Source organism: Meleagris gallopavo, chromosome 11 (assembly GCF_000146605.3).
Source record: "Meleagris gallopavo isolate NT-WF06-2002-E0010 breed Aviagen turkey brand Nicholas breeding stock chromosome 11, Turkey_5.1, whole genome shotgun sequence".
NCBI lineage: Eukaryota > Metazoa > Chordata > Aves > Galliformes > Phasianidae > Meleagris > Meleagris gallopavo.
In genome coordinates, this window is record NC_015021.2 from 14,258,825 (window position 1) to 14,285,987 (window position 27,163).

Here is a 27,163-nt window from a genome sequence, read left to right on the forward strand (position 1 = left end):
AACCATGATCCCCCCAGGCACAGCCTCAGCAACAATCACTCCTCCTGCTGTTGATGGTGTCAGTGAGGCCACAGCCCCTGGTCTACCAGCCCCTGGTACAGTTGGAGATGGGCTGCACGGAGACACAGCCGTCACCCATCCCCGTGTCACTTCTCAGCTCCATGCCTCCACTGCACCAGCTCTGGACACATCAGCGACGGCCATGGATGTCAGCACTGTGCCACATGTGCTCACCACCCCATTTACAGCCTCAGGCAGTGCCAAGCATGTTTCCATCACTGCCGAAGCCACCACAGGCACTGCTGTCCTGCAGACTGAAGGCACTCTGATGGGGCTGGACATGGGCATGGTCCCCAGCACAGTTCCTGCTGTGGCACTCCCCCATGGCAGCACAGTTGGACAAATGATGGGGTCAGTGGCCCTGGGATGGGGCAGCCGCACCCAGGCATTAGCAGGCTCAATCCCAGTTGAAAACCCCACAGTGGGTGTCCTCATCCCCACAGCCAACACTGAGAGCACTTCTGTGGTGTCAGCACTACCAGCACCACATCCTTCCAGTGCCGGCACCATTGCTCAGCTAGGCACAGCCACTCCAAACCACAGCCATAGTGCTGCTCGGGTGACAGTGGACTTGGACATCTCCTCATCCACTACCCCTGTGGATGCTGGTGCTGAGCCGGGTGTCAGAAGGGCCACCCCTGTGTCACCATCTGCAGTGGGCAGCCAACATCCTCCCACATCCCTGGCATCGGTCACAGCACTGTCCCCTGCCCTCAGTCGCAGCGCTGCTGAGCAGGATGTGAGCGTGTCCCCTTCTGTGTTCCAGAACAGCAGTCTGGCAGTGGTGGCATCCTCTGTCACACCAACTGTGGTGGCATCCATCACATCCAGTGCCAATGTCACTGGTCCAGCAGTGGTGGCACCCTCCGTCACACCCAGTGTCAGTGCCAGTGGTCCAGCAGTGGGAACAAGAGATGCCTCTCTCCGTATGGTCACAACGCCCTCCTCTAATGTCCCTAGCAGCTCTCTGGGGCCACACAGCACCCATGTCACCCCAGGGACACCCATCAAGACCACCAGCAGTCCCCGTGACCCAGCCTTAAAGGATTCCAGCACAGACATGTGGGAAGCCACAGCCATGTCCTGGAAGGGCACCATCTCCTCCAGCAATGCCATAACACCAGCTGACTCACCCACCATTGACACCTCCATGGTGACCAGGCACACCACGGTGTCACCTCCTACGGCAACGGCCAGCAGTGGTGCCCAGTCCCCCTCTGCCATGCACGATGTCCCCACTGCCCTGAGAGTGACAAACCACAAGGCCACCTCTGCATTTACTGCCATGTCCAGCCCTGCCAAGGGCATGCCAGCAGCCAGCAGTCCCACCAGAGCAGCTCCAGGCTTAGGGGCACAGAATGGACCAATCACAGCACCAGGGGCACCCACTTATGCCACCCTCCAGAATCCCATGTCCAAGCCTGGCGCTGAGCTCAGTAAGTCGATTTTCTTCCCCTTTCCCAACGTGAAGGAGAGAAGGGGGCCCTCAGCCTTATTTTCACAGCTTAAGAGAGAGAATTCACTTAATACCTGCTCAAGTTCTTGCCCAGCCCCTGGCCATGCTCTTACCCCGGAGGCGATGAGTATCTGCAGGCATTCCGCCCCCCCCCCCCACACTGTACGTGCCAGGGTTCACATCGGGTTCATTATTCACAGCATTCCAGCCCAAAATCGGAGGAGTCACTGAGACTGAAGTGCCTCATTTCCTCCAGTTGCAATCCCTGCCTCCTGAGTCACCACAAAGCCAAATTGGGTTAAATATCGTGATAGCATTTAGTGGGCGGGACAGAGGGAGAAGGCATCCTTGAGGGTGACTCTTGGGATTCCACCAGGGATGGGGAACCCACCACCAAAATCACACCCCAGGGCAAGGAGGCAGCTGAGCAGAATGAAAGCTGGAGCAGAAGTTAATTAATTGTTTCTAACCTCCCCCATTAATGTCCTGCCTGTGTCAGCCCCAGCAGTGTCACTGTACCCATTTGGCGCAGTGGAAGGGGACACAGAGTGCATCCAGAGAACAGTGGACTTTAACTCCCCACTGCTGAAGCCTGAGATCGGATTCCCCTTGGGGAAGGCACTGCGGGACACCCTCTACGTGAGTTTTTATGCCTATATAAGGGATGTGCAGCCAGCTCAGTAGGAAAAAAAAAAAACAACCAACCCACACAAATGGAACAGAAACCTGATTTAATGTTAATTTTTCACCACTTAAAATTGATTTTTTTCTGCTTGTATGTATGTAGCATATGGATACAACCTAACCTGTCATTCTTCTCAGTTTACAGACAATGGACAAATAATTTTCCCTCCCACGGACAGCCACGTCCCCTCCAGCCCCCACCCCCCTTCCCAGGGCTTCAGTGGCCACGAGGCTTTACCCACGGTGGCCGCCTTTTGGGACGATGCGGATTTCTCTCATGGTGTTGGCACCACCTGGTACCAGGTCAGGGTCATTGGGCACCTACAGGCTGTGACCCCGCTGCCTCCAGTCCTCACCCACTGAAACCCCCCTGCAACCACAGGAGTACCCCACCCTCGGCTCCATCCGAGATCCTATTATCCATGATGTGGAAGCGAAGATTCAGAAATACATGCAGGTGCCATACTCTGCTAAATGGACCCTGAAGGTGACGTGGGAGAAGGCTCCACCGTACCCGTCACAGCTGGATGATGCACAGGTGACAAAGGGGAACTGCCACTAACAATGGATGGGGCACAGCAGTGGGGTGCTGATGGGGCTCCATGGGTTCCCCAGACCAACACATACCAGGCGGTGCTCTCCACCGATGGCAGCCTCTCCTTCGCCTTGCTGCTGTACCAGGATGGTGGCATGCGGTGGGACTATGCCAGGCTGGCAGCCAAGGATGCGCTCATCGGCTTCTCCAGGTGCTGTGTCCTTGTGTGTGTCCCCAGAGATACCCTCAGCTCTCACCTCTAGTGTAGCCGTGTCCCATTTCAAGCCTCACTCTCCAAGGAAAACCCATAAAGCTGCCCAGCCCCAACTGGAAACCCCTGCCCACAGTGTACTGGGTGCAGGAACATAACCCTAACCTAACTCTAACCCCAGAGCTCTTCTCTTTACCTAGTGGTGATGGCTATGCCCAGAACAGTGAGCTGACTGAAGAGCCACCAGCTGTTAGGTACCGTCCAGACCAGCACCGCAGCTCCGGCACTGGTACGGCACCAGGAGAGACCTTCAATCCACTGCTGGGGGGGATGGATGGTGTTGAGACCCTCTTTTTGCACAAGCCCCAGTGCGGGGTTTCAATGGTCGCTGCAGTCCTGCTGTGCTTTTTTCCTATTGCTCCCCAGATGTGCGTGGGCTGTGGCTGTTCCTGCTGGCCAATCGCAGCCAGGTGAACTACAGGCTGCAGTGCCTGACGTGGCTGCAGGAGCAGCCATCACCGTCCACCTGGAGCATGGAGCTGCCACCCTGCCCCTGCTCACGGCCCCAGGCAGAGCTGGACCCCCGATACCGCCGGAGCAGAAGTGCTGAGTCCCCTCCTGCACCTGGGGTGACCACTGTACCCCAAAATACTTCAGATCTCTTTGTGACGGTGCTGCGCACCACATCCCCCAGCCGGATGGGAGCTGGAGTGCGGTGTGTGTATCGCGGCATGGGGTTTTTGGAAGGATGGCAGGAGAGATTCTGGAGCCCACCCAACAACCCTTCAGACAGTGAGTGGGCACTGCCCTGTCCCCGCCCTAAAACACACAGGGTCCACCTACACTCTGCAGGAACACTGGGAGCCCCATACCCCCAACACCCAGCCACTGTATCCCCACAGATGGGGAGCTGGAGGCATTTGAATGGTGCTGCCGGCACGTGGGGAAGCCTCATTTCTGCACCAGGTACAGCGAGAAGAGACCAAGAGCTGGCTGTGAGGGATATGTGCCACCCACCCCTGGTAGGTTCCCTTCCTCCGTGGTGGGGCACTGAGCAGGTAGCATGGCCATACCCATGTAGCCTGTGGTTTGCAGTATCCTAGTGGAGACTGTTGAGCACCGTGGTTTGCTTTCTTCCGTGCAATGACACCAACACTTTCTTTCCTTTCCCTTCTCAAAACAACTCCATTTCCTTCGGACCCTAGCCAATGCCTTTGGGGACCCCCATGTCACTACCCTGGATGGCCTCACCTACACTTTCAATGCACTTGGGGACTTCATGCTGCTGCTGGCCAGTGATGCCCACACCAGCTTTGTGCTGCAAGGGCGCATGGCCCGCACCAGTACAGCCCAGGCCACCAACTTCATGGCCTTCATTGCCCAGTACACCTCCAACACCACCACAACAGTGAGTAGAGCTACTCTCTGCACCCATTTTGGTAAGTGATATCTCCCATTGTCACCAAAGCTCTGAGAGGGCTCTGAGTCTGGAGCCCACATGTTACAATGGTCAACCATTGGTGGTCAACCAAGCAGTGGTGGCAGCCCAGATGTGCCCTGTGACAGTGGCAGTGGAGAGCACTCACCATCCTTACCCATGCAGCCATCAAAGCTGTGTCGTCATGTGTTTGCTGGGGCAAAGACTGTGCCAACACGTCTTCAGGATGAACACCTCTTCTGGAGCTGGAGGAGGACAGGGTCCAGCAGTGTGTCCTCAGCAGGGGGTGGGAGGGACAAGCAGGAGGGACATCCTGAGCAGTTATCCATTTGCAGGTTGAGTGGACCTTGGGGAGCCATAATGAGGTCCAAGTTCTGCTGAACTACAAAACCATCCAGTTTTCCTACTCCCAAGGTAAGGGGGACATGGTGTTAAATGTTAATTGTATCTGAGGGGGATCAGAGGTGTATCCATCCCATAGGGACTTGGTCAGTGAGGTTGGAAATGCTCCCCTCTCTGAACTCAAAGACATCATTTCAGATCTCAGACTTGTGTGGGTTCCCTCTGTGTCTTCTTTTGCAGACATGGATGCTGAGGTGTACTACAGCCCCAGTGTCCTGCTGGTCAACACCTCCTCCATCACAGCCGTCTTTGATGGGACCATCTCCATCTCCGTCTCAGCCAACTCTGGGATGCTCAGTGCGGTATGCAGCCTGCTGGAGCAGTACTACAATGGCACCAGGGGCCTGCTGGGTGAGGACTCTGCCAGCATCCCCTCACCTCTCCTCCAGCACTGCTGCAGGGCCAGGGGCAAGGTCCCCTTCCCACCCCATAGCTGCTGGCAGACCCTGGGGACTCCAATCCCACAGTGAATTTCCATCAGGTGTATGGAACCACAACCCAGCAGATGACTTCCAGATGCCAAATGGAACTAACATCCCTGTAAACAGCAGTGAGGAAGATATTTTCAGCTATGGGATGACCTGTAAGTCTGAGCTTGGGAACCAGCCTGGCCATCCCATACTCCAGCACCTTCTGGCCATGCACTGGCTGGAGAGGTTTGGACACTGAACAAAACTAGTGCCAAGGGAGCCCTTCAATTTCTTTACCACGGCATGGAAACCAGCCCTAAAAAGAGCTAGCTTTAAAAACACGAGGTCCTACTCATGATGTGGTCTCTTGCAGGGGCTGTTGGAGAGCACAGCCTGTTTGCCCACCCCCTGGCTGCACCAGTAAGAACCTTCAACCCCATCTTCTTGTCTCAGCTGCGACAGGAGAACAAAACCCAATATCAGCTGGCAGCCTCACAGTGCCACGGCTGCAGGGAGTGCATCTATGACATGCTGAGCACAGGGGATGTGGCCCTGGGCTTGGCCACCCAGAGCCTGGTGGAGGACTACCAGAAGAGGAAGGCAGCGCTTGGTAAGTGGGGTGTGGGGAACTGGGAAGAGCCCTGCTCCCTCCCTGGGGCTATATGAGGCAAGAGAGATGCCACCAAGTTCTTGAGTTGCAGTGCACGGCTGGCTCATCTCCAATCCTGGGAGATGCCACCAAAGTCTTGAATTGCATGGCACAGCTGACTGCTACTCAGGCCTGGGAGATGCCACCCAGAAGGGATTTTGTTGGGTGGCCATGGCTACATCTGCCCAGGGCCACTCATCACTGAGAGGTACATAGACCAAGAGATGCCAAGATCTCATGGTGAGCACACAGGGCTGCTCTTCCTTCAGATTCCTTCCCTCCTGTCATCACCGGCAGCCCATTGCTCACAGCATTCAGGACAGAACAAGTCACCAGGCAGTACCGAGCTACAGGGCCGGGTGTACACTTTGTCCCTCACGTCTCACCAGAGCTCAACATATCAGGTAGGGATGGAGAGAGGGGACAGGACGGGGGCAGGATGGGCACCGCACAGACATTGGGTTCTGGATGGAATCCCTCCAGGAGGGCTGGGACGTGACCACTACCACGTGTCCCTCCTCCTCCGCTTCCTGAAGAGGATGGCATGCTGACATGGGAGCCCCGTGGGACAGCCCCGCTCAGCATCACCCTACAGGCTGTCAGCCCACACCTCCCCCCAGCCCTCCTGCAGCTCAGCTTCACCCTGTGCAGCTGCCGCAGCATCCAGCAGTGTGACTACAGCATCACAACCACCATCGCCAGCTCCTCCTTGCAGGTAGCAAAGCTCTGGGACATCTCCCTTCCACCAGCCCCATCCCATCTGTCCTCGTGTCCCCTAAGCTAGTGTCACAATCCCTTGGCAGCTGGCAGCCTGCAGGTGTGACGATGGATACTGGGGCTCCTTCTGCCAGCACGCACCAGACCCCTGTGCCCAAGGCTGCTTCCCTGGGGTGGGCTGTGACCCACAGACAGGCTGTGATCCTTGCCCACCTGGGCTGACTGGCGATGGGCGGCACTGTGCAGGTGATGTGGGCTCATTATGGGAATGAACACTGGGGCCTCGAGGGGTTTCGCCCGGTGCCATGCTGCATTGCACTGCAGATATCGATGAGTGTGTGCAGAAGACGGTGTGCCAGGGGAACCTCACCTGCACCAACACTGTGGGCAGCTATACCTGCTCCTGCCCCAGCAATGCAGCGGGTGAGTGCAGGCATCCTGGGATGCACAACTTTGCATGGGGTAACAAGCAGAACACCTCGGGTCCAAAAAACAGTGGCTGCCTCCTCCAACAAGTACTCCCATCCCACAGGGGAGGGTCTGGGATGTGGCACTGCCTGCAGGTCCCACTCCTGCCCTGAGGGCTTCTGCAGCAATGGGGGACGCTGCCGCCTGCACCCCCCCTCCTGTACACCCACCTGTGAGTGTCCCCCAGCATTTACCGACCGGCACTGCGTGGTGGCAGGAGGGGACTTTCAGCCTCTGGCCAGTGCAGGTTGGTGCTGTGTCCCACAAGGGGCTGTCACCCATCCCAGCTCACCCAGCCCTGAGACACAAAAGCATCAATGCAGTTTCATCCCCAGATCTGCCCCAGAGGAGCGTGCTGCTGTGGGTCAGGGCAATGCAAAGTGCCACAGCTGAGGAAGTCAATGCCACTGTGCGTAGTGGTGGGGGAAGGGCTGTGGCTTGTGGGTGGGTGGGACGCTGCAGGTTGGGGTGCCTTTGAATTACCCCCCCCAGGGATCCAGCTCTACAAGCCCTATGCCTGAGAGGCAACTGGGGTTGGGGTATAGGGTCACAGCCCTCATAAATCTCCCACACAACCTCTTGGAACAGGTCTCAGCCATCCTGGGCTCTCTGGAGGTGAAGGCATTTTGGAGCAACGCCAATATCACCTGCATGTGAGTGCTGAGCAGACAGGGCAGAGCTTGGAATACAAAGAGTTTTGCCCCTAAGGATCTGCTTTTCCAGCCCCCGTGCTGCTAAACCCTTACAGCAGTGAGCCCCCTCCTTTCTTTCCCCCATAAGTCATGGGGAAACTGAGGACAGCAGCCAGCTCCTCTCCCAGCAGGACAATTGATGGCCTCACCTTTGCTGTGGTGTCCAAATTTACCTACAACAGCAGCAGCTTTGTCATCCAGTTCCTGAATGAGGAGTTGACAGCGGCCATCACCACTGCTTTCAATGGGCAGAGGGCACGGCGGGAGGTGGGTGCACATCTCCTCTTTGTACGCCTACACCTGGACAACATCACGGACCTGGTGAAATGTGAGTGCCCCAGCACCAAAGGTGATGGGATCCCCGTGGCTGTCCCCTGCCATCCAGTGCACCCTGGGGTTGTGATGGAGGTGGTTTGGTGCTGATCAGCACCACGGGGTCCCAGAGGTGCACCAAGTGGTGATGCTGCCCCAAGCCCCCATGCATGGACTCATCCCTCTGCAGTATCAGTGCCTGAGCTGCAGCACTACTTCTCCTGCACGCTATATGGCTATGAGGGTTACCAGCTCGACTATGTGGGGACAAGCGGACTGACCTGCATCTCCCCCTGCAAGAAGGGCTACTGCCAGCACGGCGGCCACTGCCAACACCTGCCCGAGGGTCCCACATGCAGGTAGCTGTGACACTGGGGTGGGCGATGCCACCCCCGCACAGCCACCCCTCCCTGTATCCGAATCTCCATCCCCTCCACAGCTGCGTGCCCTTCTCCATCTTCTCCCCGGGTGGTGCCCACTGTGAGCAGCTCGCTGTCAGCCTCGCTGCTTTCATCAGCATCATGGTGGGGGCCCTGGCACTGCTCTGCCTCCTGCTCTCCACTGCCTGTCTGGCTGCACAGCTCTGCCGTCGGCATCGGGACCTCCGGGGGTGAGCAAGGGATTGGGGCTGAGCCCATAAGGTGGGTGCTGTGGGGCAGGGTGTTGAGAGTGAGTGTCAGGAGGAGCCTTGCCGTGCTGAGAAAGTGGAAAATCCATCCCAGGTATTGGACAGAGCTGTTTTGGGGAAGGAGACTGAGCCCATTCAGCATCATCCACCCCATTTGCAGTTGTCTGCTGCAGTGAGGAGTGACAGCTTCCTTCCCCATGTCAGAGAGCGGTCACATATCTTCCCTGTCCCACCCTGTGTTTGATTACAGAAGGGCTTTCTGTTGATTTTAATTTGAATGCCATCCAAATGATTTCCGCTGAAATTCATGTGTTGCTGGGAGGAGCAGGTCTGGAGCAAGAAATAAAGCACATTGCAGGGGCAGAGCTGGCTGGGGGGTAGTGCCAACCCATCCTCATCTCCACCCTATCCTTGGTATGGGATGTGTGGGGTGGCAAGCTCTGCATCTGAGCCTCCAGTGTGCCAGAGCATTTGTTTGCATATGGGACAAGGGGAGAAACGGGGTGTGTGCAGGAGCTGGGGCTTTTCCTCCTCAATCCCCATCCACAGCCCCACACTCAGTCAATGCTCCCCACTTGGGGGGCTGAGCACAAGACACTGGTCCTCCTGCCCCACCAATGTGTTGTCCCCATTCTGTCCTCCTCTCCTAGGACCAAGGGGACCTTCTGGAGAGAGCGGCCGTTCTCCTGTGAGTACACCCACAGCCTGCTTTGTAGCCCAGCTCTGAGCTATAGGGCAGGCAGTGGAGCGGCCCTATGCCCCCCAGCTGTCCCCACAGTGCTCCCCCAGCTCTGCTCTTCTTCCTCATCCCAGCCCTGATAAAGGCAGAAGAGGGGGCAGAGGCCTCAGGAAGGCTCTGGGAACCGAAGCTCTGGGCTATCGATCCGTCCATCCAGGTGTGCCTGGGGTCACTGTCCCTGTGTGTGGGGCAGCACAGCAGTGTCCTTGTCCCAGGGCTCAAAGTCTGCTTGGGATGCTGGGGACAGCAGGATCTGCACTGCTGCTGGGGCTCAGTGCAGGGATTGTGCAACTGGAACACTGCTTATCCTGTGTCTCTTTTTGCAGATGCAGTTCAAGAGACCCCACATCCTGCCTCCAAGCCAAGGCACTGTGCAGCCCTAACATGCTCTGCTCCCAGCAGTGGGGCAGCAAGGCAAGGCTCCGGGCACGGGAAGGGGATGGAACATACAGGGCTGTGGGACATGGCTGTGCCATGAGGACATGGGTCACCAAAGCAACAGGACCTTCTGCAGAGGACCTGAAGAAGTGACTGGGGTCATCCATAGGAGTGTCTACCACGGGGTGAGCCCCAGCATGGTGCAACCAGACCCAGCAATCACACTGCATTATGAACAAATCAGAATAAAAATGAAATGAGGGCATTGTTCTGTGTGATGCGTGCACCCCCAGCTCTCAACATCAGATCACACAAACCAATCTCTGCTCCGAGCCCACTCCCATCCCACCCACCAGAGAGGTGGCTGCACTTCACTGGTGATGCTCAGACCCTCTGATGCTTTATTGAAGGAATGCAATTGACAAGAACTTTGGTGCTTTTGCAGAATTCAGGGTTCTCACACACACAATATTATTTTTCTCCCGTTATTTCCAATCACAGGGTTGAACCAATGCAAGGTGCAAAGGCCCAGATGCTGGGGGCTAAAATCCCCTGTAGTGCCGTCCCCAGGCAGGAGAGCAGGGGCAAGGAACATGGTGACAGTGCCACAGTGTCTGTTCCATCACTGAGGGAGCAGAGACATGCAGGGGACACATAGGGTACAAATGGGAGTGAAGAGTTTGAAGGATCATCCACGGCCCGGAGTGTTGTGTGTATGTGACCCACAAGTTACTCCTCCTCCTCATCTGCAAGGAGATAATAAATGGTGAGACCTCAGCCCCAGCCTCTCCGGGGCATGGGGTGAGCCCAGGACCCCTGAGCCCCTCACCTCTCTGCTCCTCCGAGTCGCTGTCTTCTGAGAAATCCTCTGTGGATTGCAAGAAAGACCAAAGCTCAGCCCACACCCACAAATGCTGCCTGTGTCTCTCCTCCCCACATTGCCCAGCTCCATAGCGCTGTGTGTTACACCAGCCCAGAGCACGGTACCATCCACCTCCAAACCCAAACCCAAACTCCTCTCAGGGCTGTCACTGCATTCACCATGGAGGATCTGGGATGTCCCCCTCCAGCCCTGGGCACATGCAGTCAGGGAACCCACCTGCACTGTGTGCCCGGTACCCATCGCATCCAATCCGCGGTCTCTTCTCGTTGTAGCGGGCACAGAGGCGAGCACTCCCTGCTTGATTGCAGCACCAATCATACAGCTTCAGCTCCTGGTCTGGGGGGAAGGAAACACAGAATCATGGGCTGGGAAGGGGAGGAGAGCGTGGCCATCCACAGTGCGTCCAGAGATGGGTTGGCACAGAGATGCTTCCCTCCTGCATCCCGGTGTCCGTGCTTACCACGATACGGGGACGCCTGTCGGGATGCCCTCCAGTATCTCTCCTGCCGCCCCTCCACCAGCTGCCCCCGGCCATCATACAGGCAGCGGACACCAGCACCGTGTGAGTTGGGCGAAGCGGAGTGCAGCATGGAGACACGAGCAGACCCCCAGCCTGGAGCAGGGATGCAATCAGCTCATTGGGCACGTTGGGACACCCGTGGGGGATGCCATGGGCGCACGGGGGACACACTGGGGATGGCGGTGCCACTTGCCTCCGCGGCCACTCCTGAAGCGCCGGTCCTGCTGGCCTTGCTGTAGGGAGCAGGGGCAGGCAGGCAGGTCCTGGTTCCATGCCTGCGGCTCCTGCTGCCACTCTGTCCACGCCAGGCACTTCAGGCGGTAGTTGATGCCCACGCGGCTCTCCAGCTTGTACAGCCACAGCCCACGGAGATCTGAATGGGGAATGGGAGATGGGACCGTGGGCGGCTCCAGCAGAGAGAACGGATGCTGATGCTGTTGAGTCCCCACCATGGGACTCCAACACCAGGGGAATATTCAGGAAATGGGAGAGAGGCTCTTGCCGAGAAGAAATCTCCAAGAAATCGTATTGCACAAAAAAGGGATGCATCATTATGGAACATCCCAAGGATGTTCCCAAAGTTTAGCTCATTTCCAGCATCACTCATCACTCATACCCGGGGGACTCAGTTTATGTGTCTGGATGGAAATGGTGTTGATAGTGAATTCAGTGTCCCCCCCCCGCCTGGAGCTGTCCCCATGCCTGTCCAGAGCATCCCCCAGGCCATGTGTCTACCTGTATTGTAGCCTCTGTAGCGGTCAGGGCGATATTTTGCAGCTGGAGATCCTTGGGTCAGGTCATCATTGTGGTAATACCCATCCCCACTGCACAGGGGAAAGGGGAACAGTCAGACATTGTGGGTCGCACCACCCCAGCACGGTGTCCCTGTGACACCCTGTACCTGGTGTAGCCGATCAGCACGTTGGTGGCCGGCAGCTGGGTGTAGTCCCACTGCATTCCTCCATCCTGGTACAGGATAAGGACATAGGACCTGAAGCCATCAGTGGTGAGGGCAGCCTGGTATGTGTTTGTCTGGGGAGAAGCACCAAGGAAAGGTAAAGGACTGAACAGAGCTGATGGATTTAGCATGAGGTCAACCTAATGAGGCTTCCAGAGAAATGGTACTTGGACACCTCCAACTCGTAGGCCCATACCCTGCGGCTGTCACCACGTGCCCCATAGGCAGGTGCCTTCTCCCAGGTGATCTTCAGGGTCCAAGCTGCAGAGTAGGAGGACCTCAGATAGCGCCGGACCTTCGCTTCCACGTCACGGATGAATGGCGGCTTCTCTGAGTTCAGGGTGAGAAACTCCTGTGAGTTTGGGACACAAAAGGGATGATGTGACCCCAATGGGACCATTCATGATAATGCAACCAGCTGTGTGGCTCCCAAGAAGGGAAATGCCACCCATCACCTGTTCACTCTGTATCTCAAAGGGAATCCATGACCAAAGCAATGAATCATAGAACCATTTGAGTTGGAAGGGACCCTTATAGGCCATCTGGCTGAACCCCCTGCAATGAACAGAGACACCTACCACTCCATCAAGAGCCCCATCCAACCTGACCATAAGTGTCTCCAGGGACGGGCCACCCACTGCCTCTCTGGGCAACCTGTGCCAGTGCCTCAACCACCTCAATGCAATCACACATAAGGATGGCTTCACCAACCTGGTAGAAGGTGGTGCCAGTGCCCCTGGAGAAGTCAGCATTGTCCCAGAACACAGCGATCATGGGAACACCCTCGCGGCCGGTGAATCCGCGGGCAGGCGGGTTGGGGAGCGTGAGGATGCTTCTGTCGGAGGCTGGGAAGATGATCTGCCCGTTGTCTGTGAACTGTGCACAAGGGGATGGGGTTGGAGCTTTTCTACATCAGGCATTGGAAGGAGGTCCACTCAGGGCAGCATGGACTCACGTAGAGAGAATCACGCAGGGTTTTCCCAAACGGGAATCCAGTCTCAGGCTTGAAAAGCGGGGAATTGAAGTCCACTCTCCTTTGCACATACTCATGGTCATTCTCTCTTGCTCCATACCCATAGAGGGGCACCGCTGGGACTAAAAGAGAACAACAAAATTCAGAAAAAATGTTCTTGTAGCAAAACCCCTTGGGCTGTGCCAACAGAAATAATTTTGCTTTCAAGGTGACACCGGCTGGGCAGCAGGAGGATGGGGGCACACCGGGACACCCCGCTCCTGCTCCCATCCCTATCCCTGCCCTAGCTCTGCATCACCCACCTGTGGGGAGTGGCTGTCGGGTCGGGGCAGCAGCCGGCTGTCCTGGAGCTGGGAGCATAGAGGATGATACATGGGCACCAACAGTGGACGCGCCACTTGCCCCCAGCCCCATGAGCCCCATCTTGTCCCCAGGGCTGGGGGCCGGGCTGCAGGACACGGCAGGGAGCGGGGTGGCAGAGGTGGACCCTCTTTGGGCTCCCCCTGGGACCGGGATAGTTGCGGGGATGCTCACCCCACTGGCAGCCCCACGGGCTGGATTGGCGATGGTGGGGCCGTCAGCATCCCCCCTGCCTTCAGCTGCTGCAGGGACCCCACGCTGGAGGGGAGGCAGCAGCAGGGCAGCCCCACCTGCAGCAGCAGCTCCCCATTTCCCTGCTGCCCACTCACTTGCTGAAATCAGAGAGGAGAGCTGGGGACTGGTGGCTGCTTCCTCCTTTATGTTTTCTCTTTCGAATGCAGAAGGCAGAGCTGGGACAGCATTAGGGGCACGTTGGAGCTCTTCTCCCAGTGGAGCCAGCATCCCAGAAGCCACCTTGTCCACAGAGGACCATGGCAGTGCTGGGGGGCTGCTCCCGCTCTGGGTACTGGAGGCAGAGGCAGGGCCCGCATTGAGAACTGAGCTGTCCCCAACCCCCCTGGCAGAGGCAGACGCAGCCACCAGTAATGGGCTGGAGGCAGCTGGAGCCACTGGGACCAGGGGTTGTGTCTCCTGGGGGGAGGTGGGGGATGGAGGGGGACAACACTCCTGATGCGATCTGGACGACAGTTCTCAGCCCATTTCCCCCACTGGCAGAAGGTGACCCCTGGGCTGAGGCTCCCAAATCGCTTCCAGCCAGCTCCACCACATTGACTTGGCTGAGTTTGGCAACAGGAGGTCCAACATTGGCACTGCTTTGAGTGGTGGGGGGAAAGACAGGTGTTTCCTTGTTGCTCTGGAGAGCAGCAGCACCCAAGCCTGAGCTTGAGCCAGCTCCACCAGCTCTGGGGATGCCTGCTCCTGTATCTGCTCTGGCAGCTGCTTCAGGTAATGAAGATCCATCAGCAGATGGGGAGGAAGATATAGAGAGCGGTTTAGCTCCCGGCCTTCCATCAGAGGCTACAGCTGTTCCTGTCCCAGTCTGGTCCTGAGACTGCCCTGAAGCTTCTCCATCTGCAGAGACAGCTTCAGCCCCATCACGCACTCCTCCTGCAGCAGAATGGAGCCCGGGTGCAGCAATCAGGGAGGGCTGCAGAGCACTGGGAGCACCACCTGCTCCTCCCAAGACACCTGGACCAGCTGTATCTGAAGCAGAGGGAGCTGTGAGCACATCACTGGGGGAAGCAGGACCCAATGGGGACAGAGCAGCAGGCAGCAGGCCCATCCCAGCCTTCAGCCCAGCGCCTGGAGAGGAGCTGAAGGATGGCTCAAATGCAGCGGCACTGCTCACTCCTCCCGGCGTCTGCCCTTCTGCTCCCAGTGCTGTCAGACCTGTGCCAGGCTGCACTCCAATGCCAGGAGATAGTGGCCCTGCAGGTCCATATGATGCTGAGCTAGGGGCATCCAGCACCAAACTAAATCCACTGCCCGGTCCCTTGGCCCCAGGGAGAGCTGTGTCCTCAGGAGCACTGACTGCTGTGTCCCACGGCTGTGAAGCCCCAAGGGATGGGGACGCAGGTGCTTCTGGGGCCTCAAACACAGCACCATCCACAGCAGCTGGAGGTGAAAGAGCAGCATCAGGGGCATCAAGGGTCTCAACGGGCAGGGGTCCTGATCCTCCATCCCCAAAGAGGTCATAGCTGGGAGCTGCAGGACTATTTGGGGACAGTGCTGATGCCAGGGCTCCTTCCTCAGGAGCTGGGGCAGGAGATAGTTCAGTATGCAGCACAGCTCCTGGTGTGGTGTCAGTGGGGCCCTGCTGGATGCTGCTGGCTGCAGAGCTCGTGTCTGCGTAGGGACTTTGGTTCTCTGGGATTTCTGCCTGTGCCACACCACCTGCACTGTTGATGCCTTGTGCCACAGTGAGCTCTGGGCCATATGCAGAGCCCTGGGATAGGACGGCAGAGCCAGGAGCTGCTGCTGGGATGGGTGCAGCTGCTCCATCATTGTCTGAAATAGAGGGAACTGCAAGAACATCACTTTGAGAGGCAGAGTTGGGTGGGGACCCAGCACCAGGCAGCAGACCTGTTCCAGTTTCAAGTCCAGCTACTGGAGAAGAGCTTAGGGATGGCTCAAATGCAGCTGCACTGCTCACTCCTCCCAGCGCCTGTCCCTCCACTCCCAGCACTGTCAGATCTGTGCCAGGCTGCTCTGCAGTGTCAGGTGATGGTGGCCCCACGGGTTCATATGATGCTGAGCTGGGGGTATTCAATGCTGAATTGATTCCACTGCCCGGTCCCTCAGCCTCAGGGAGAGCTGTGTCTTCAGGAGCACCAGCTGCTGTGTCCCATGGCTGTGATGCCCCAAGGAATGGGGATGCTGGTTCTCCCAGGGCAGCACCAAAGTCAGAGCTCACTGCTGCCTCTGCTCCGTCATCAGGCCCAAACACAGCGCCATGCACAGCAGCTGGAGGTGGGAGAGCAGCACCAGGGGCACCAAGGGTCTCGATGGGCAGGGCTCCTGATCCTCCAGCTCCAGAGAGGTCCTGGCTCAGATCCGCAGGACCATATGGGGACAGTGCTGGTGCCAGGGCTCCTTCCCCAGGAGCTGGGACAGGACTCAGCTCGGTATGCAGCACAGCTCCTGGTGTGGTGTCAGTGGGGCCCTGCTGGATGCTGCTGGCTGCAAGGCTCGTGTCACTCTGGGTGTTCTCATAGGGGCTGCCATCTCCTGCATCTTCTGCCTGTGTTATGTCCCCTGCTCCTGTGTCTGCCTGTGCCTGTTGCCCTGCAGCAGACAATGCTGCGCCATCAGGTGCAGAAGATGATGGGTTGGTGGCACCCAAAGCTGAACTCAAGCTGATGCTGGGTCTGTCAGTTGCTGTCCCCCATGGCTGTGACCCCTCTAGGGATGGGGATAAAGATACTCCTAGATCAGCACTGTAGTCAGGGTTCACCACTGTGCCGTCATCAGTTTCCAGAAGTGACCCAGCTGCAACCCCTGGGGGTGGGAAAGCAGTGCTGGGTGCACTAGAAGTGCCTGTAGGGGCCAGTGGATCAGCACCAAGCAGTGATGGCTCTTCTCTGATGGGGCTCAGCCATGTTGCTGGCTGCAGGGAGCTCTCGGCCAGATCCACAGCCCCTGTGGGCAGGGGCACGCCAGTGTCTGCGGCTGGGACATCCGCATCACTCTGCACATCGGTGGCTGGCAGCAGAGTGGCTGTGTCTCCTCTCACCCCAGGTGCTGCAGGTGCCTCACTGTCTGCCAGGACTGAGCCAGGTCCGGATGGCAACACTGCTGGGGCTCCCTGCTTGTCCCCATCACCAGGTTCTAGCAAATTAGCAGGGCTCGGCCCTGCCTGGCCGGCGAGAAGGGAGCTCTGCTCTGGATTTTCTGCTGTTCCCAATGCTGTCACACTCTCTGGAGGCAGTTGTGATGAATTAGCCGTGTTGAAGACACCATTTGCTGCATCTCCCACATCTCCAGACTCCAAAGCTGCCCACCCTGGGGTGTCACCCACGGTTCCACTCACAACCTTGGTCCACGGTGTTGGGAGAAACCTGCTGGCACCAGGGCTGGGGATTGATGAGGTGGCATGTCCATCCCCTTGGCTGTCCCCAGGCAGGGTGACACCTTCCACCTCTGCTCCTGAAGCTGGGGGCAGAGCAGTGATACGGGGGTGCAGAGGGGTGGTGGTCAGCACCTGTGTCCCTGCAGCTGTTGGAATGGTGACACTGGGGAGGAACATGGCATCAGTTGTGGACTCCAAGCCACCTCCTGCCCTTGTTGTGGATGCTGGGACATCTGCAAAGACAGGGGTGCTCCCCGAGGGTGCAGCAGCAGTGGTCGCCGTTATGTTGTGCTTGGTGCTGGGGGTAAAACTGGGCTGTGGGGTGACAACGATGGCAGCAGCTGTGGCAGCTGCCAAATCACTCTCGTTTTTCTGTGTTGCATCAAGAGATGTGGCCACATCCGTCCCAGCCTGAGGGACTCCAGTGGGTGCCTGTGTCACTTCCCCAGTGCTCAGCCCTGCATCTCTCTCTGCACCCAAAGGGGAGTTGTACCCAGTAGTCTCAGTCACCGAATCTGGCTCAGCCCAGGAGGGGAAGGATGGGCTCACGGTGGGACTCACTAGGATGCTCTCAGCCATCACGGTGTCATTGACAGTTCTTGTCCCCACAGTGCCCAGCAACAGGCCAGTGGGTGCCTCGCTCTGCGATGGCGTGGCAGCAAATGGTCCCTCTGTGGTGACAGGGACAGCAGCGGTGGTTCCCAGCCCTGGATGGAGCACAGAGCAGAGCATTACAGTGAGGACAGGACCAGTGTTCCCTTGGCTTAAGGACAGCAAGAGGGAGCACACAGGGTGGATGGGAGGGCTGCGCTGGGGGTGACAGCAGGGTGACAGATGGGTCACCCCTTCCCCGGAACTCCCTAGGGCCAGAGCTGCAGGGGCTAAGTGTGTGCCACCACAACAGCCATCAGAGCAGACAACAGCAACCGATGAAATCCCACCCTGGCTTATTTTTAGCACAGCGGTGCAACCACTGGAGGGACTGAGTTGGAGGATCTGCTGACTCCTGGCTCCGGGTAGCTGTAATTAGGGGAGCCCTAATTAGCACCCAGCAAGTGAGACTGGGCGCTCAGCCCCGGCGCTCCGGTCCATCAGGTTCCCTGCGGGCAGCCAGCCCCCAGCATCCAGCATGCTGCATGCCAGCAACCACGTGCCAGCATGGTCCATGGATCTCAGTGTATCCTGCCCACATTATGGGGGTCCCTAACTTCCTTTTCACCCCCCTGGTTCCTCTCATTCCCCTTCTCTTTCTTCTTCCCCTTCCCTTTCTTGCCTTTCTCTCCTCTTCCAGTGAATAAAGGGATTTGCAGCAGCATCAGCATGAAGGCTGAAGGATGAGATGAGGAAGCCCTGCTGCACTCCGATGCAGCCTTCAGTGTCCTTGTGCAGGGCAATGCCATGCCCCCTACAACACTTTCTTAGCTCTTTGGCTGCAAAGGACCTCAAGCATTAGACTAAGAAAGGTTTCTGATGTATCCTGAAAGAAAAAAAGCATCTCCCAGCCATACCCAATAGGTAGAGTAGCAGGAAAATATGGGACATACCGTGCAGAATCCATAGACAGCATCCCATGAAGGTCGGAAGCATCCATCCCCTGGTCCCCATGCCTCGGGCAGAACTCCGAGGCGCTGGAAGGGAAGGGAAGAGAGAGCAGCACGGAGCAGCTCCTGCAGCCAGAGTCCCACAGGTGTGGTCCTGCTCCAAGTCCCTCCTATTTATGGGGCTGGTGAAGGAGGCAAGTCCCCTCCCTCCCCTGCTGCTCTCCTTCCACGTCCCCATCCCCAGTCCCATCCCTCGCAGCTTTCCCTTGCCGAGGGCCACATGGGCTCAGTACCCACCTCCTTTCATCCTCCCCTGGGGGCTGTGGGTGCCCCACGGAGGAGCAGCCCCTTACAGACAAGTGTGTTTGGCATCACCCTATAGCCACCAACTGGAACTGCTGAGCCTTCTGTGCCCAGGGCAAGGATGCAAAACCCTGCCCAGCTCGCGGAAGGTCTGAAAGTAGGGGAGGTAGGATTGGGACAGCCATGGGGTGACCCCAGAGGAGCACCAGGAACCCCCAAATCTGGCTGTGCCATTTGTGGTAGCAGACGATGGGCAGCCCTGCTCCCATTCCTCCCCTTACCCTCCTTTTCCCCACAGCCCCCGTTCCCACTCCCCACCCGGGGCTTCCCAGCGAACGGCATTGCACAACGCCCACCAGCGCACGCTCTGGGAATCGATTAAACGCTCCTTAAGCAGCGATGCCCGCGGGCAGCTCTCTCAAAGCGTCATTAGAGGTGTCGTCAGGCAGCAGCCGGGTACGCGCTGTGCCGCCGGAGCCTCCATTAAGCAGGATGCGGTGGCACGGCCAGCGACACCCGGAGCACCAACCCACGCATTGCCCCCTGCCCGCACACCGGGTGTAAATCACACTGCTCCACTCACCCGCAACGAACGCCGACACCGGGAGTGCTGTGTGAGGCGGGGGGATGGGGCAGGGCGGGTGATGGGTCCTACCAAGAGGTGACCCAGCTGATGCTCTACTCTCTCTCGGCCCACATACTATGCCCAGGGATTGGCACCATTCGGAGTCCCCCTAAAAGGCCTCTCTACCCTTTGCTCTCCAGCTTGGGGGAATGACACAGATTAGGGTGAGGATAGAAGCGCATCTTGTGCTCCAGCATGCACAGCATGCAGCACTGGGGCAATCATCCCTAAACTCATCTCTATCCTCACCCCAATCCTCAGTCCCATGTCAATCCCTGTCCTCATCCCCATCCTCATCCCTGTCCTCACTCCCGTCCTCAGTCCCATCCCCATCCATGTCATCATCCCTATCCTCATCCCTTAACCATCCTCATCCCTTAACCACCCCCATCCCTATCCCCATCCTCATCTCCATCTCCATCCCTATCCTCATCCCTTAACCATCCCCATCCCCATTCTCATCCCCACCCCCTTCTCTATTCTCATTCCCGTACCCAACCTCGCTCTGAGGATGGTCCTGCTCCCATCCGACAAAGGATCTTTGCACTGATCTTTGTGCTGTGCCCAAAGCTCAGATCCCAGCCGGTCACCGGCCCCCACAAGGATATCCCTCATCCCCAGTTATGGAAGCACAGGATGGACATAGGAGACAAGGACTGGGGCAGAGAGCACAGACAGCAGAAATGTATGGAAAGAGCCTCACTTCTGTTGGGTGTCAGCAGGGTCCCGCCATGCACACACTAAGGAGATGCTGGCTCCATACATGGGACTTATTGGGATCATGGGTAAGGGATCAGCACTGCTGGGAACCCCATTGCCCGGAGGCTCAGCACCATCCGGCGCAGCCCGGCACAGCGGCCCTTATCGGCCTTCCTGGAATTAATGGGCTGCTTGTTCCAGCCCTGCAGAGATTACGGCATCTCCTGCCGGCAAGGGCAGCGGGAGAGTGCTGGAGGGCCGGGTTATCCATCAACCCCACGGGTTCTGGATCATTTGGTGTGCCGGGCACAGTGCAGCAGCACTGCCGCAGTAGGGGTGAAGGGAAGGGGAGGGTCGGAGAGGACACCAAGGTCAGCAGGGGCTGGCGGTGTGTCCCAAAGGTGGGGGTCCCGCTGGGTGCCCAGAGCAGGGTCTGCTCCCTGCTGATGAGTGGGAGTGGGTGGCAGCACAGAGGCTGATAAATGCTTTTACAGTTGGAGGAGCCCCATGTAGCGAGGGACGTCCCCAGCTCACACCCCATCACATCCACGTCCCCAGGGGGGCCTCCTCTCCATTCCAGGGTGGGGGCAGAGGGATGTGGCCAGCCCACAGCATCTCCTCCCCCAGCCACGCCAGCTATGCCAGCCGGGGACTGTGAGCGCCCCGGTCCCCTTTTCATCCTAATTCAGGACCTTTTCCTCCTTTTGTGACGCACTTTGGCTGCAGTGTCTCAGCCTTGGCCTTGTGCCACTTCCCGGGGTCTGAATTTATGGATTCAACAGGCGGTGGAATCGGCCCGGTGGGACTGAGCGTGGGAGGGCTCCTGGCCCCATGCCACGGCGTGGGCAGAGCACAAGGATGAGTTCCCATTGCTCCACAAAGCGCAGGGGCTGGGGACCCTTCCAGCAAGTAATATCCCGCTCCCCGACTCTGCACCCTGATGCACCTTTGTGTCAACTGCTCAAGCCCTGCACAGAGCCCCATAGCCCCCAAAGGAGCCCCCTAGAACCCTACCCCATAGCCATGCTAGGACCTCACAGAGCCCCATAGTCACCAATAGGACCCTCATATCCCTCCCCAGAATCCCCAGAGACCACAACAATTCCTCCATATGACCTCCATATCCACTTCCAGGATCCCCTTAGGACCTCACAGACCCCTGTATCCCCCAAAACCTCCCAACGCACCAGGCAGCATCCTACAGCACATGGGAGAAATCCTGGGATGTGTAGGAGATGTGTACTGGCTTTCCCAGTGGACAAATGGATGCATGTGACACCAAGGTGTCTTTGCCCATTCTGCCTGGCTGCAGGGTAACCACTGTCTGGGAATGGTCCCCAGGTTGGGTTGGGTCCCACAGACCCAGATGTCCCTTTCCCAGGTGGGACATGGTGCCAGCAGGACAGGGCTGCAGGAAGGGATTGCTCCCCCATGAACAACACAGACATTTTTGCTCATTATTTCACTTTTTAATCTCCCTGCGAGGTGACTTGCTTACAGTAATAATTGCTTCGCTCTCATTTTATCTGCTAATTAATCAGTTAATAAATGACTTTGCTGCAGGGGAGGCAGACACTGCGGCCGTCTCCTCAACCAGGGACTGGAAAAAAACAGGGAAGGAGCTCAGCCCACAGGATTTCCACGGCCCCATGGCATGCACAGCTTGTTGGGGAGTGGGGGTTGATGGGGCCCCCTGCTGTACCATGGGTTCCAGCAGGGCCACTGCTGCATGGTGATAGTGGGGCAGGGTGGGGGGCTGCAGAGCTCCTTCTTTATCATCAGTGCTATGGAGTTGCAGAGTGGCTGTGGGAAGGGGTAGAAAACGGGGCACAGAGGGGTTCTGGGGTGCAGGGAAGCAGATGGGACTGTGTGGGTTACCCAGAGGGACAAGGACAGGAGGTGCAGGATGGCTCAGTCCTGCCCAGCATCCCCTGGCGATGGGCTCAGATCAGCTTCTCCCCTCTCCACTGCAGCAGGACTCTGGCATGTGGGAAGGCAGTCTGCAGGTCCCTGTGGATCTGGGGCAGAGCACAGCATCAGCACACAGCAAGCACAGACACCACGGAACAGGGAGATCCTGTCCCCTCCTCCCACCCAGGAAGGGACACCAGGAGGGTTCCCCATTAATTTGAGGAGGGCTGAGGGCACAGCTCACCTTGGCCAGGAGCCACTCCTGCACTGTGGTGTTCCCCATGTCCAGAGGAGTGATGAGATGCATGGAGAGGAAGAGCTGAGATGCACCTGGGAGCAAGGGACACAGCTCTTGTTGTGCCCCATCCATCCTGTGCTGTAGCAGGAGCACACCCCACAAACCCCCATCCCCCCACAGAGAAAGCAGTGGGGATGCAGCCTCCCCTGAATTGGCCATCAGGAAGCCCAGTGGCCACCACGATAACAAGGAGGTGACGATGCCCATCGGGCACATGTGGCCCTGCCACCTGTCCCCAGGAAGTAGCACTTACTGGTACTGCTCGGAGCACTGGGGCAGGCTGGTGGCAGCTCTGCAGAGGGGCTGGTGGTGCCATTCAGGCTCTGTGCTGAGGTGGTGGCAGGGGGGGAGGGCTCCGTGCCTGGGCACAGCAATGCTTTGTTAGTGCTGCTGTCACAAAGTGCTGCTACAGGTGGGGGTGGCACTCACCTGGGGTGACACTGGGGCTCTGCAGTGCCGTCGAGGTGTCTGGAGGTGTTCCTGTGCTCAGTGTGGAGACATCAGGGCTGGTTCCAGTGGTGCTCCCCAGGGATGGGCTGGGACTGGGGGTGCTCCTGGGAAACACTGTACTGGTGATAGAGGTGGTGGTGGTGTCTACCACGGTTGTAGAGGGCTCAGGTGTTGCAGCTGTGTGTGCTGAAGTGGGGGCAGCACTGCTGGTCCCTGGGGTGGTGCTGGGCATCGCTGAGGTGGGGGCTTCTGTGTCCGGGCTGGAGGGAGGAGTGGTGGCTGCGGTGCTGAGCAGCGACACGGGGGGCTCTGTGGGTTTTGGCACTGTCACACCCACTGCTGTGGTCCCTGCGGAGAGGTGGCAGAGGCATCACCCAGTGTGCTGGCACTGAGGCACCCCACGCTGTGCATCGGCCGTGGGCAGCCAACGGCGGGGATCACCGTCCTGAGCAGATACAGATCCGTGGGGATCAGCGGTGTGGGAGGACAGCACATCCCCAGGCTGACAAGCGGGCACAGCTCCGGGCAGGACCCCCTCCTGGCGCCAGCGATGGCCCCGTCCCACCGCCTCCATCCAGCCCTGCGGCACTCAGAGCCGCCCGTCGGACGGGAAGAGCCGCAGGAACCGGTTACCCTGGGACGGCTTGGGAGCTCCTCTGCAGCGTACACAAAGCTGCGTGCAGATGTTCAGGAACCGATAACGCGGGGCACAAAGAATGGAGCGGAGCCCACGGGAGGAGAGGGAGAGAGGAGTGAATCCTGTTCGTGCGTCAGGATTAGGTTTAGCAGAGATGAGAGCAGGGGGCTGCTGCTCCGGGCAGCCCCGAAGAGGAGTGGAGGAGGAGGTCCGCATGCAAGCAGCAGAAATAAAGCCGAGCTCATTGCTCCTGCTGTGCACGGCACAGCAGCCACAGTGTTCCACTCCCACATCCCTGGGCCGCGACGCTTCCTCCCCATTCATACCGCTCAGCCCTTACCCAGTGCCAGCTTTGACCCAGCGAGGCTCAGCAGCAGGAACAGGGGCAGCCCTCCCCTACGCGCAGCCATGTCCAGGGAGGCAGGAGCCGATGCCTCCTGGTGGGCGCTCCCCACGGCCCCGGCACTGTGGTTTCCGCGTTGCCTTCTCCCGGCAGAGGATGAGCATCCAGACGCGTCCCTTTACTGCCCAGGTGCTGGCACTGCCGGAAGGGCTCTCACCCAGCACGGGTGCTCCCAGGGATGGGCACAATGCCCGGCAGCCATCAGCTGCACGGTGGCCCCAGAACAGCCGCAAGCAAAGTCTCCGGCCCTGAAGCCGGAGACTTGTGCCTGGCAAGGGCAGTGCCAATGGGAAAAGCCCTGGAAGAGCCTGGGACCCTCTAAAACTCCGACAAAGGGGTGATATGTGGTGGCTGCCGACACAGAGGCCTTCAGGGACAGCAGTCCACCCTGTGTGCAAAGAGGCAGAGCCAGGAAGGGCGTGCTCTGGGCTGAGGACTCATCTCCTGGGCTGTCCGTGCAGCATCACTTCCCCAGCACGTGTCACAGCCCAGCGCCGCCTGCAATCAGAGCTGCTTCCTTGTCGCTGGGGTCAGGGATGAGGCCCCTCAAAGGCGCTGGGCCAGGACACAACGTCCTGCGGGTGTGCTGGGGCACGGCCAGAGCGCGGCACTCTGCCGGGGCTGTCACACTGCAGGCACACGGCTGGCTGCCAACACAACGGAGGCACCACCAGTGGCGTGGGCAGGATGCAGGCACCCAGGGGTGCTGGGCTCTCACTGTCGGGCTGTCACCAGGTGGTAGGACAGGTGGGATGGCTGCTTGGATGGGACACAGGCACGTGGATGGGTCGTCCTGGGGATGCTGCTGCTGACATGCCCACCCGAAGCCATGCCCCCAGACCACTCCCACTGCGGCCACACCTCTCAGCTCCACCTTATATAGGGCACATGGGGGCAGGAGGTGGGTGCTCTGTAGGGTAGGGTGTTGTTACCTTGTGTCCTTGTCCTACAGCTGCACTCACCTGGGGTGGTACTGAGGCTCGATGGGGATGTCTCCGCAGTCAGGGTGGACACAGCAGGGCTGCTCTCAGTTGTGTTCTCCAGTGGTGGGCTGGGAGTGAGGGTGCTGCTGGTGGTGGTGCTCACCAGGGCTGTGGAGGGCTCAGCTGAGGAATCTGTGGGAGCTGGGGCTGTGCTGGTCCCTGCTGATGTGATCTCAGCCCAGGTGGATGCTGTGACTGTAGAGAGGGGGCTTGGGGTGGTGGTGGTGGTGGTCATCTGGGTTGTTGCAGTGCTGTGTGTGAAGGCACCTGTCTGTACAGTTACGGTGGAGATATCAGAGCTGGTCCTAGCTGTGCTCCCCAGTGTCTGGCTGGGAGTGAGAGTGCTCCTGGGAGGCGCTGTGCTGCTGGTGGAGGTGGTTGTGAAGCCCACCAGGACTGGGAAGGGCTCAGTTGAAGCATCTGACTGTTCTGGGGCACTGTTGGTGCATGAGGGTGTGCTGATGGCACTTGTGCCAAGAGTGGTGTCCACTGAGGTGTGGGGCAGAGGGCTGGAGGTGGAGGAAGGCAGTGTAGTTGTTTCAGCTGCTGCCAAATTAATGGTTGAAGCTAGGGCTGTGCTAGTCCCTGCTGATGTGCCAGGCCTGGTCTCAGCCCATGTGGTTGCTATGGCTGTGGAAGTTGGGCTTGGGGTGGTGGTGATCATCTGGGTTGTTGCAGTGCTGTGTGTGAAGGCATCTGTCTGTGGAGTTACGGTGGAGATATCAGAGCTGGTCCTAGCTGTGCTCCCCGGTGTCTGGCTGGGAGTGAGAGTGCTCCTGGGAGGCAATGTGCTGCTGGTGGAGGTGGTTGTGAAGCCCACCAAGGCTGTGGAGAGCTCAGCTGAAGCATCTGACTGTTCTGGCATGGTGGGAGCTGTGGCTGTGCTGGTTTCTGCTGATGCACCAGTGGTGGTGTCAGCCCAGGTCTGTGTTATGGCTGTGGAGGTTGAGCTTGAGGTGGTGGTTGCCCAAGTAGTCACAGTGCTGAGCATGGAGGCGTTTGTCTGTGTGCTGGGCATCACTGAGGTGGGGGCTTCTGTGTCCGGGCTGGAGGGAGGAGTGGTGGCTGCGGTGCTGAGCAGCGACACGGGGGGCTCTGTGGGTTTTGGCACTGTCACACCCACTGCTGTGGTCCCTGCGGAGAGGTGGCAGAGGCATCACCCAGTGTGCTGGCACTGAGGCACCCCACGCTGTGCATCGGCCGTGGGCAGCCAACGGCGGGGATCACCGTCCTGAGCAGATACAGATCCGTGGGGATCAGCGGTGTGGGAGGACAGCACATCCCCAGGCTGACAAGCGGGCACAGCTCCGGGCAGGACCCCCTCCTGGCGCCAGCGATGGCCCCGTCCCACCGCCTCCATCCAGCCCTGCGGCACTCAGAGCCGCCCGTCGGACGGGAAGAGCCGCAGGAACCGGTTACCCTGGGACGGCTTGGGAGCTCCTCTGCAGCGTACACAAAGCTGCGTGCAGATGTTCAGGAACCGATAACGCGGGGCACAAAGAATGGAGTGGGGCCCAGGGGAAGCGGGGGGAGAGAGGAGCGAATCTCAGCTTGTGTGTCAGGGGTGAGCAGCACGATGCAGGCTGCAAGTCACAGAAGCTCCGTGACAACTGAGGGCCGGTGGCTGCCTCAGGCTCGCGGGAGGCCGCGTGGATGGCGATGACCCCGAGGTTCCCACCCTGCGATAGGCGACTCAGTGCCCCCCAGCCTGCGCTGCGATGCCCCCACGCGTTTCCCACATCCCTTACCCAGCGCCAGCTCGGACATGGCGATGCTCAGCAGCAGGGACAGGGACAGCACTGCTCTGTGTGCGGCCATGTCCCGGCAGGACCCAACGCCCCGGGCAGGATTCAGTACCCTCCAGGCAGCACCGCTCCAAGCGCTCCCCACAACCCCAGCGCTGCGCGGTTTCCGTGTTGCCTTTGCCCAGCAGCACCCAGGTGGGTCCTTTTGTTTCCTCAGGTGTTGGCACCGAAGGGGGTTTCCACCCGACGCGGCACTCCCAGCGATGGGCACAACGCCCGGCAGCCACCTGCCCTGCGGCCGGGCCGCGAGCGGAGGGGAAATGTTGGGCGTGCGCGCAGCCGGCGGCCGCGGGATGGAGCGGAGCGCGGTTTCCTCATTCCCTAGGCTGGGGGCAAGGCCTGCGCCGGGCGGCTGTGCCGTGCACGGGGATGGTACCGGCCGGGGTAGCGCGATGCTGAGAGCACCGCTCCACCCGAGCGAGGCGCGGAGCCGCTTCCTCGTGCCG

The 27,163-nt window shown here is 58.9% G+C and overlaps 3 protein-coding genes across 4 annotated transcripts in view; 1 reads left to right on the top strand and 2 right to left on the bottom strand.

Annotated features, from left to right (window-relative positions):
* LOC104912663 (mucin-4) overlaps window positions 1–10,043 on the top strand; it is a 14,359-nt gene extending 4,316 nt beyond the window's left edge. The window contains 26 exon segments of the mRNA XM_031555084.1: window positions 1–1,496; window positions 2,016–2,155; window positions 2,339–2,503; window positions 2,583–2,738; window positions 2,816–2,946; window positions 3,147–3,235; window positions 3,373–3,738; window positions 3,849–3,968; window positions 4,152–4,354; window positions 4,720–4,798; window positions 4,967–5,137; window positions 5,268–5,369; window positions 5,570–5,806; window positions 6,115–6,249; window positions 6,382–6,560; window positions 6,649–6,808; window positions 6,887–6,985; window positions 7,095–7,277; window positions 7,366–7,439; window positions 7,619–7,683; window positions 7,854–8,050; window positions 8,225–8,393; window positions 8,474–8,644; window positions 9,313–9,350; window positions 9,476–9,558; window positions 9,728–10,043. The exon segment at window positions 1–1,496 is cut by the window's left edge and continues 100 nt beyond it. Coding sequence (XP_031410944.1) covers window positions 1–1,496; window positions 2,016–2,155; window positions 2,339–2,503; window positions 2,583–2,738; window positions 2,816–2,946; window positions 3,147–3,235; window positions 3,373–3,738; window positions 3,849–3,968; window positions 4,152–4,354; window positions 4,720–4,798; window positions 4,967–5,137; window positions 5,268–5,369; window positions 5,570–5,806; window positions 6,115–6,249; window positions 6,382–6,560; window positions 6,649–6,808; window positions 6,887–6,985; window positions 7,095–7,277; window positions 7,366–7,439; window positions 7,619–7,683; window positions 7,854–8,050; window positions 8,225–8,393; window positions 8,474–8,644; window positions 9,313–9,350; window positions 9,476–9,558; window positions 9,728–9,784 — 5,065 coding nt within the window. The 3' untranslated portion in view covers window positions 9,785–10,043.
* Window positions 10,044–10,157: 114 nt separating this feature from the next.
* Window positions 10,158–17,314, bottom strand: LOC104912699 (mucin-4-like). The gene is made up of 11 exons (XM_031555058.1): window positions 13,803–17,314; window positions 13,096–13,235; window positions 12,852–13,016; window positions 12,337–12,492; window positions 12,084–12,214; window positions 11,918–12,006; window positions 11,376–11,555; window positions 11,123–11,296; window positions 10,879–10,998; window positions 10,609–10,647; window positions 10,158–10,525 (listed from the first exon to the last, which is right to left on the bottom strand). Exons 1-11 carry the CDS (start codon window positions 13,933–13,935, stop codon window positions 10,509–10,511), a joined length of 1,344 nt encoding a protein of 447 aa, XP_031410918.1. The 5' UTR covers window positions 13,936–17,314; the 3' UTR covers window positions 10,158–10,508.
* A 4,363-nt stretch (window positions 17,315–21,677) lies between these two features.
* On the bottom strand, window positions 21,678–27,083 carry LOC104912665 (mucin-5AC-like). Of its 2 annotated transcripts, XM_010716778.3 has the most exons (6): window positions 26,661–27,054; window positions 24,892–26,046; window positions 22,869–23,237; window positions 22,693–22,800; window positions 22,386–22,471; window positions 21,678–22,248 (listed from the first exon to the last, which is right to left on the bottom strand). In XM_010716778.3, the coding sequence occupies exons 1-6, from the start codon at window positions 26,728–26,730 to the stop codon at window positions 22,174–22,176; spliced, it is 1,863 nt and encodes a 620-aa protein (XP_010715080.3). In that variant the 5' UTR covers window positions 26,731–27,054; the 3' UTR covers window positions 21,678–22,173. The 2 variants fall into 2 exon arrangements, with proteins under 2 accessions (XP_010715080.3, XP_010715081.3); XM_010716779.3 differs by lacking the exon at window positions 22,693–22,800 and having other exon boundaries at window positions 26,661–27,083.
* Window positions 27,084–27,163: the final 80 nt, after the last annotated feature.

Excerpts from the sequence above, each read along its gene's own strand:
- LOC104912665 (XM_010716778.3), bottom strand. The coding sequence starts at position 26,730 with ATGGCCGCACACAGAGCAGTGCTGTCCCTGTCCCTGCTGCTGAGCATC. Across the intron at positions 26,047-26,660 it reads CATGTCCGAGCTGGCGCTGG|GGACCACAGCAGTGGGTGTG; the intron begins GTAAGGGATGTG and ends ACCTCTCCGCAG. Across the intron at positions 22,801-22,868 it reads GAGCCCCAGTGTCACCCCAG|GCACGGAGCCCTCCCCCCCT; the intron begins GTGAGTGCCACC and ends TGCTGTGCCCAG.
- LOC104912699 (XM_031555058.1), bottom strand. The coding sequence starts at position 13,935 with ATGCTGGCTCCACTGGGAGAAGAGCTCCAACGTGCCCCTAATGCTGTC. Across the intron at positions 13,236-13,802 it reads CTCCTCTCTGATTTCAGCAA|TCCCAGCGGTGCCCCTCTAT; the intron begins GTGAGTGGGCAG and ends GTTCTCTTTTAG. Across the intron at positions 12,215-12,336 it reads CACGTGGTGACAGCCGCAGG|ACAAACACATACCAGGCTGC; the intron begins GTATGGGCCTAC and ends GCTTCTCCCCAG.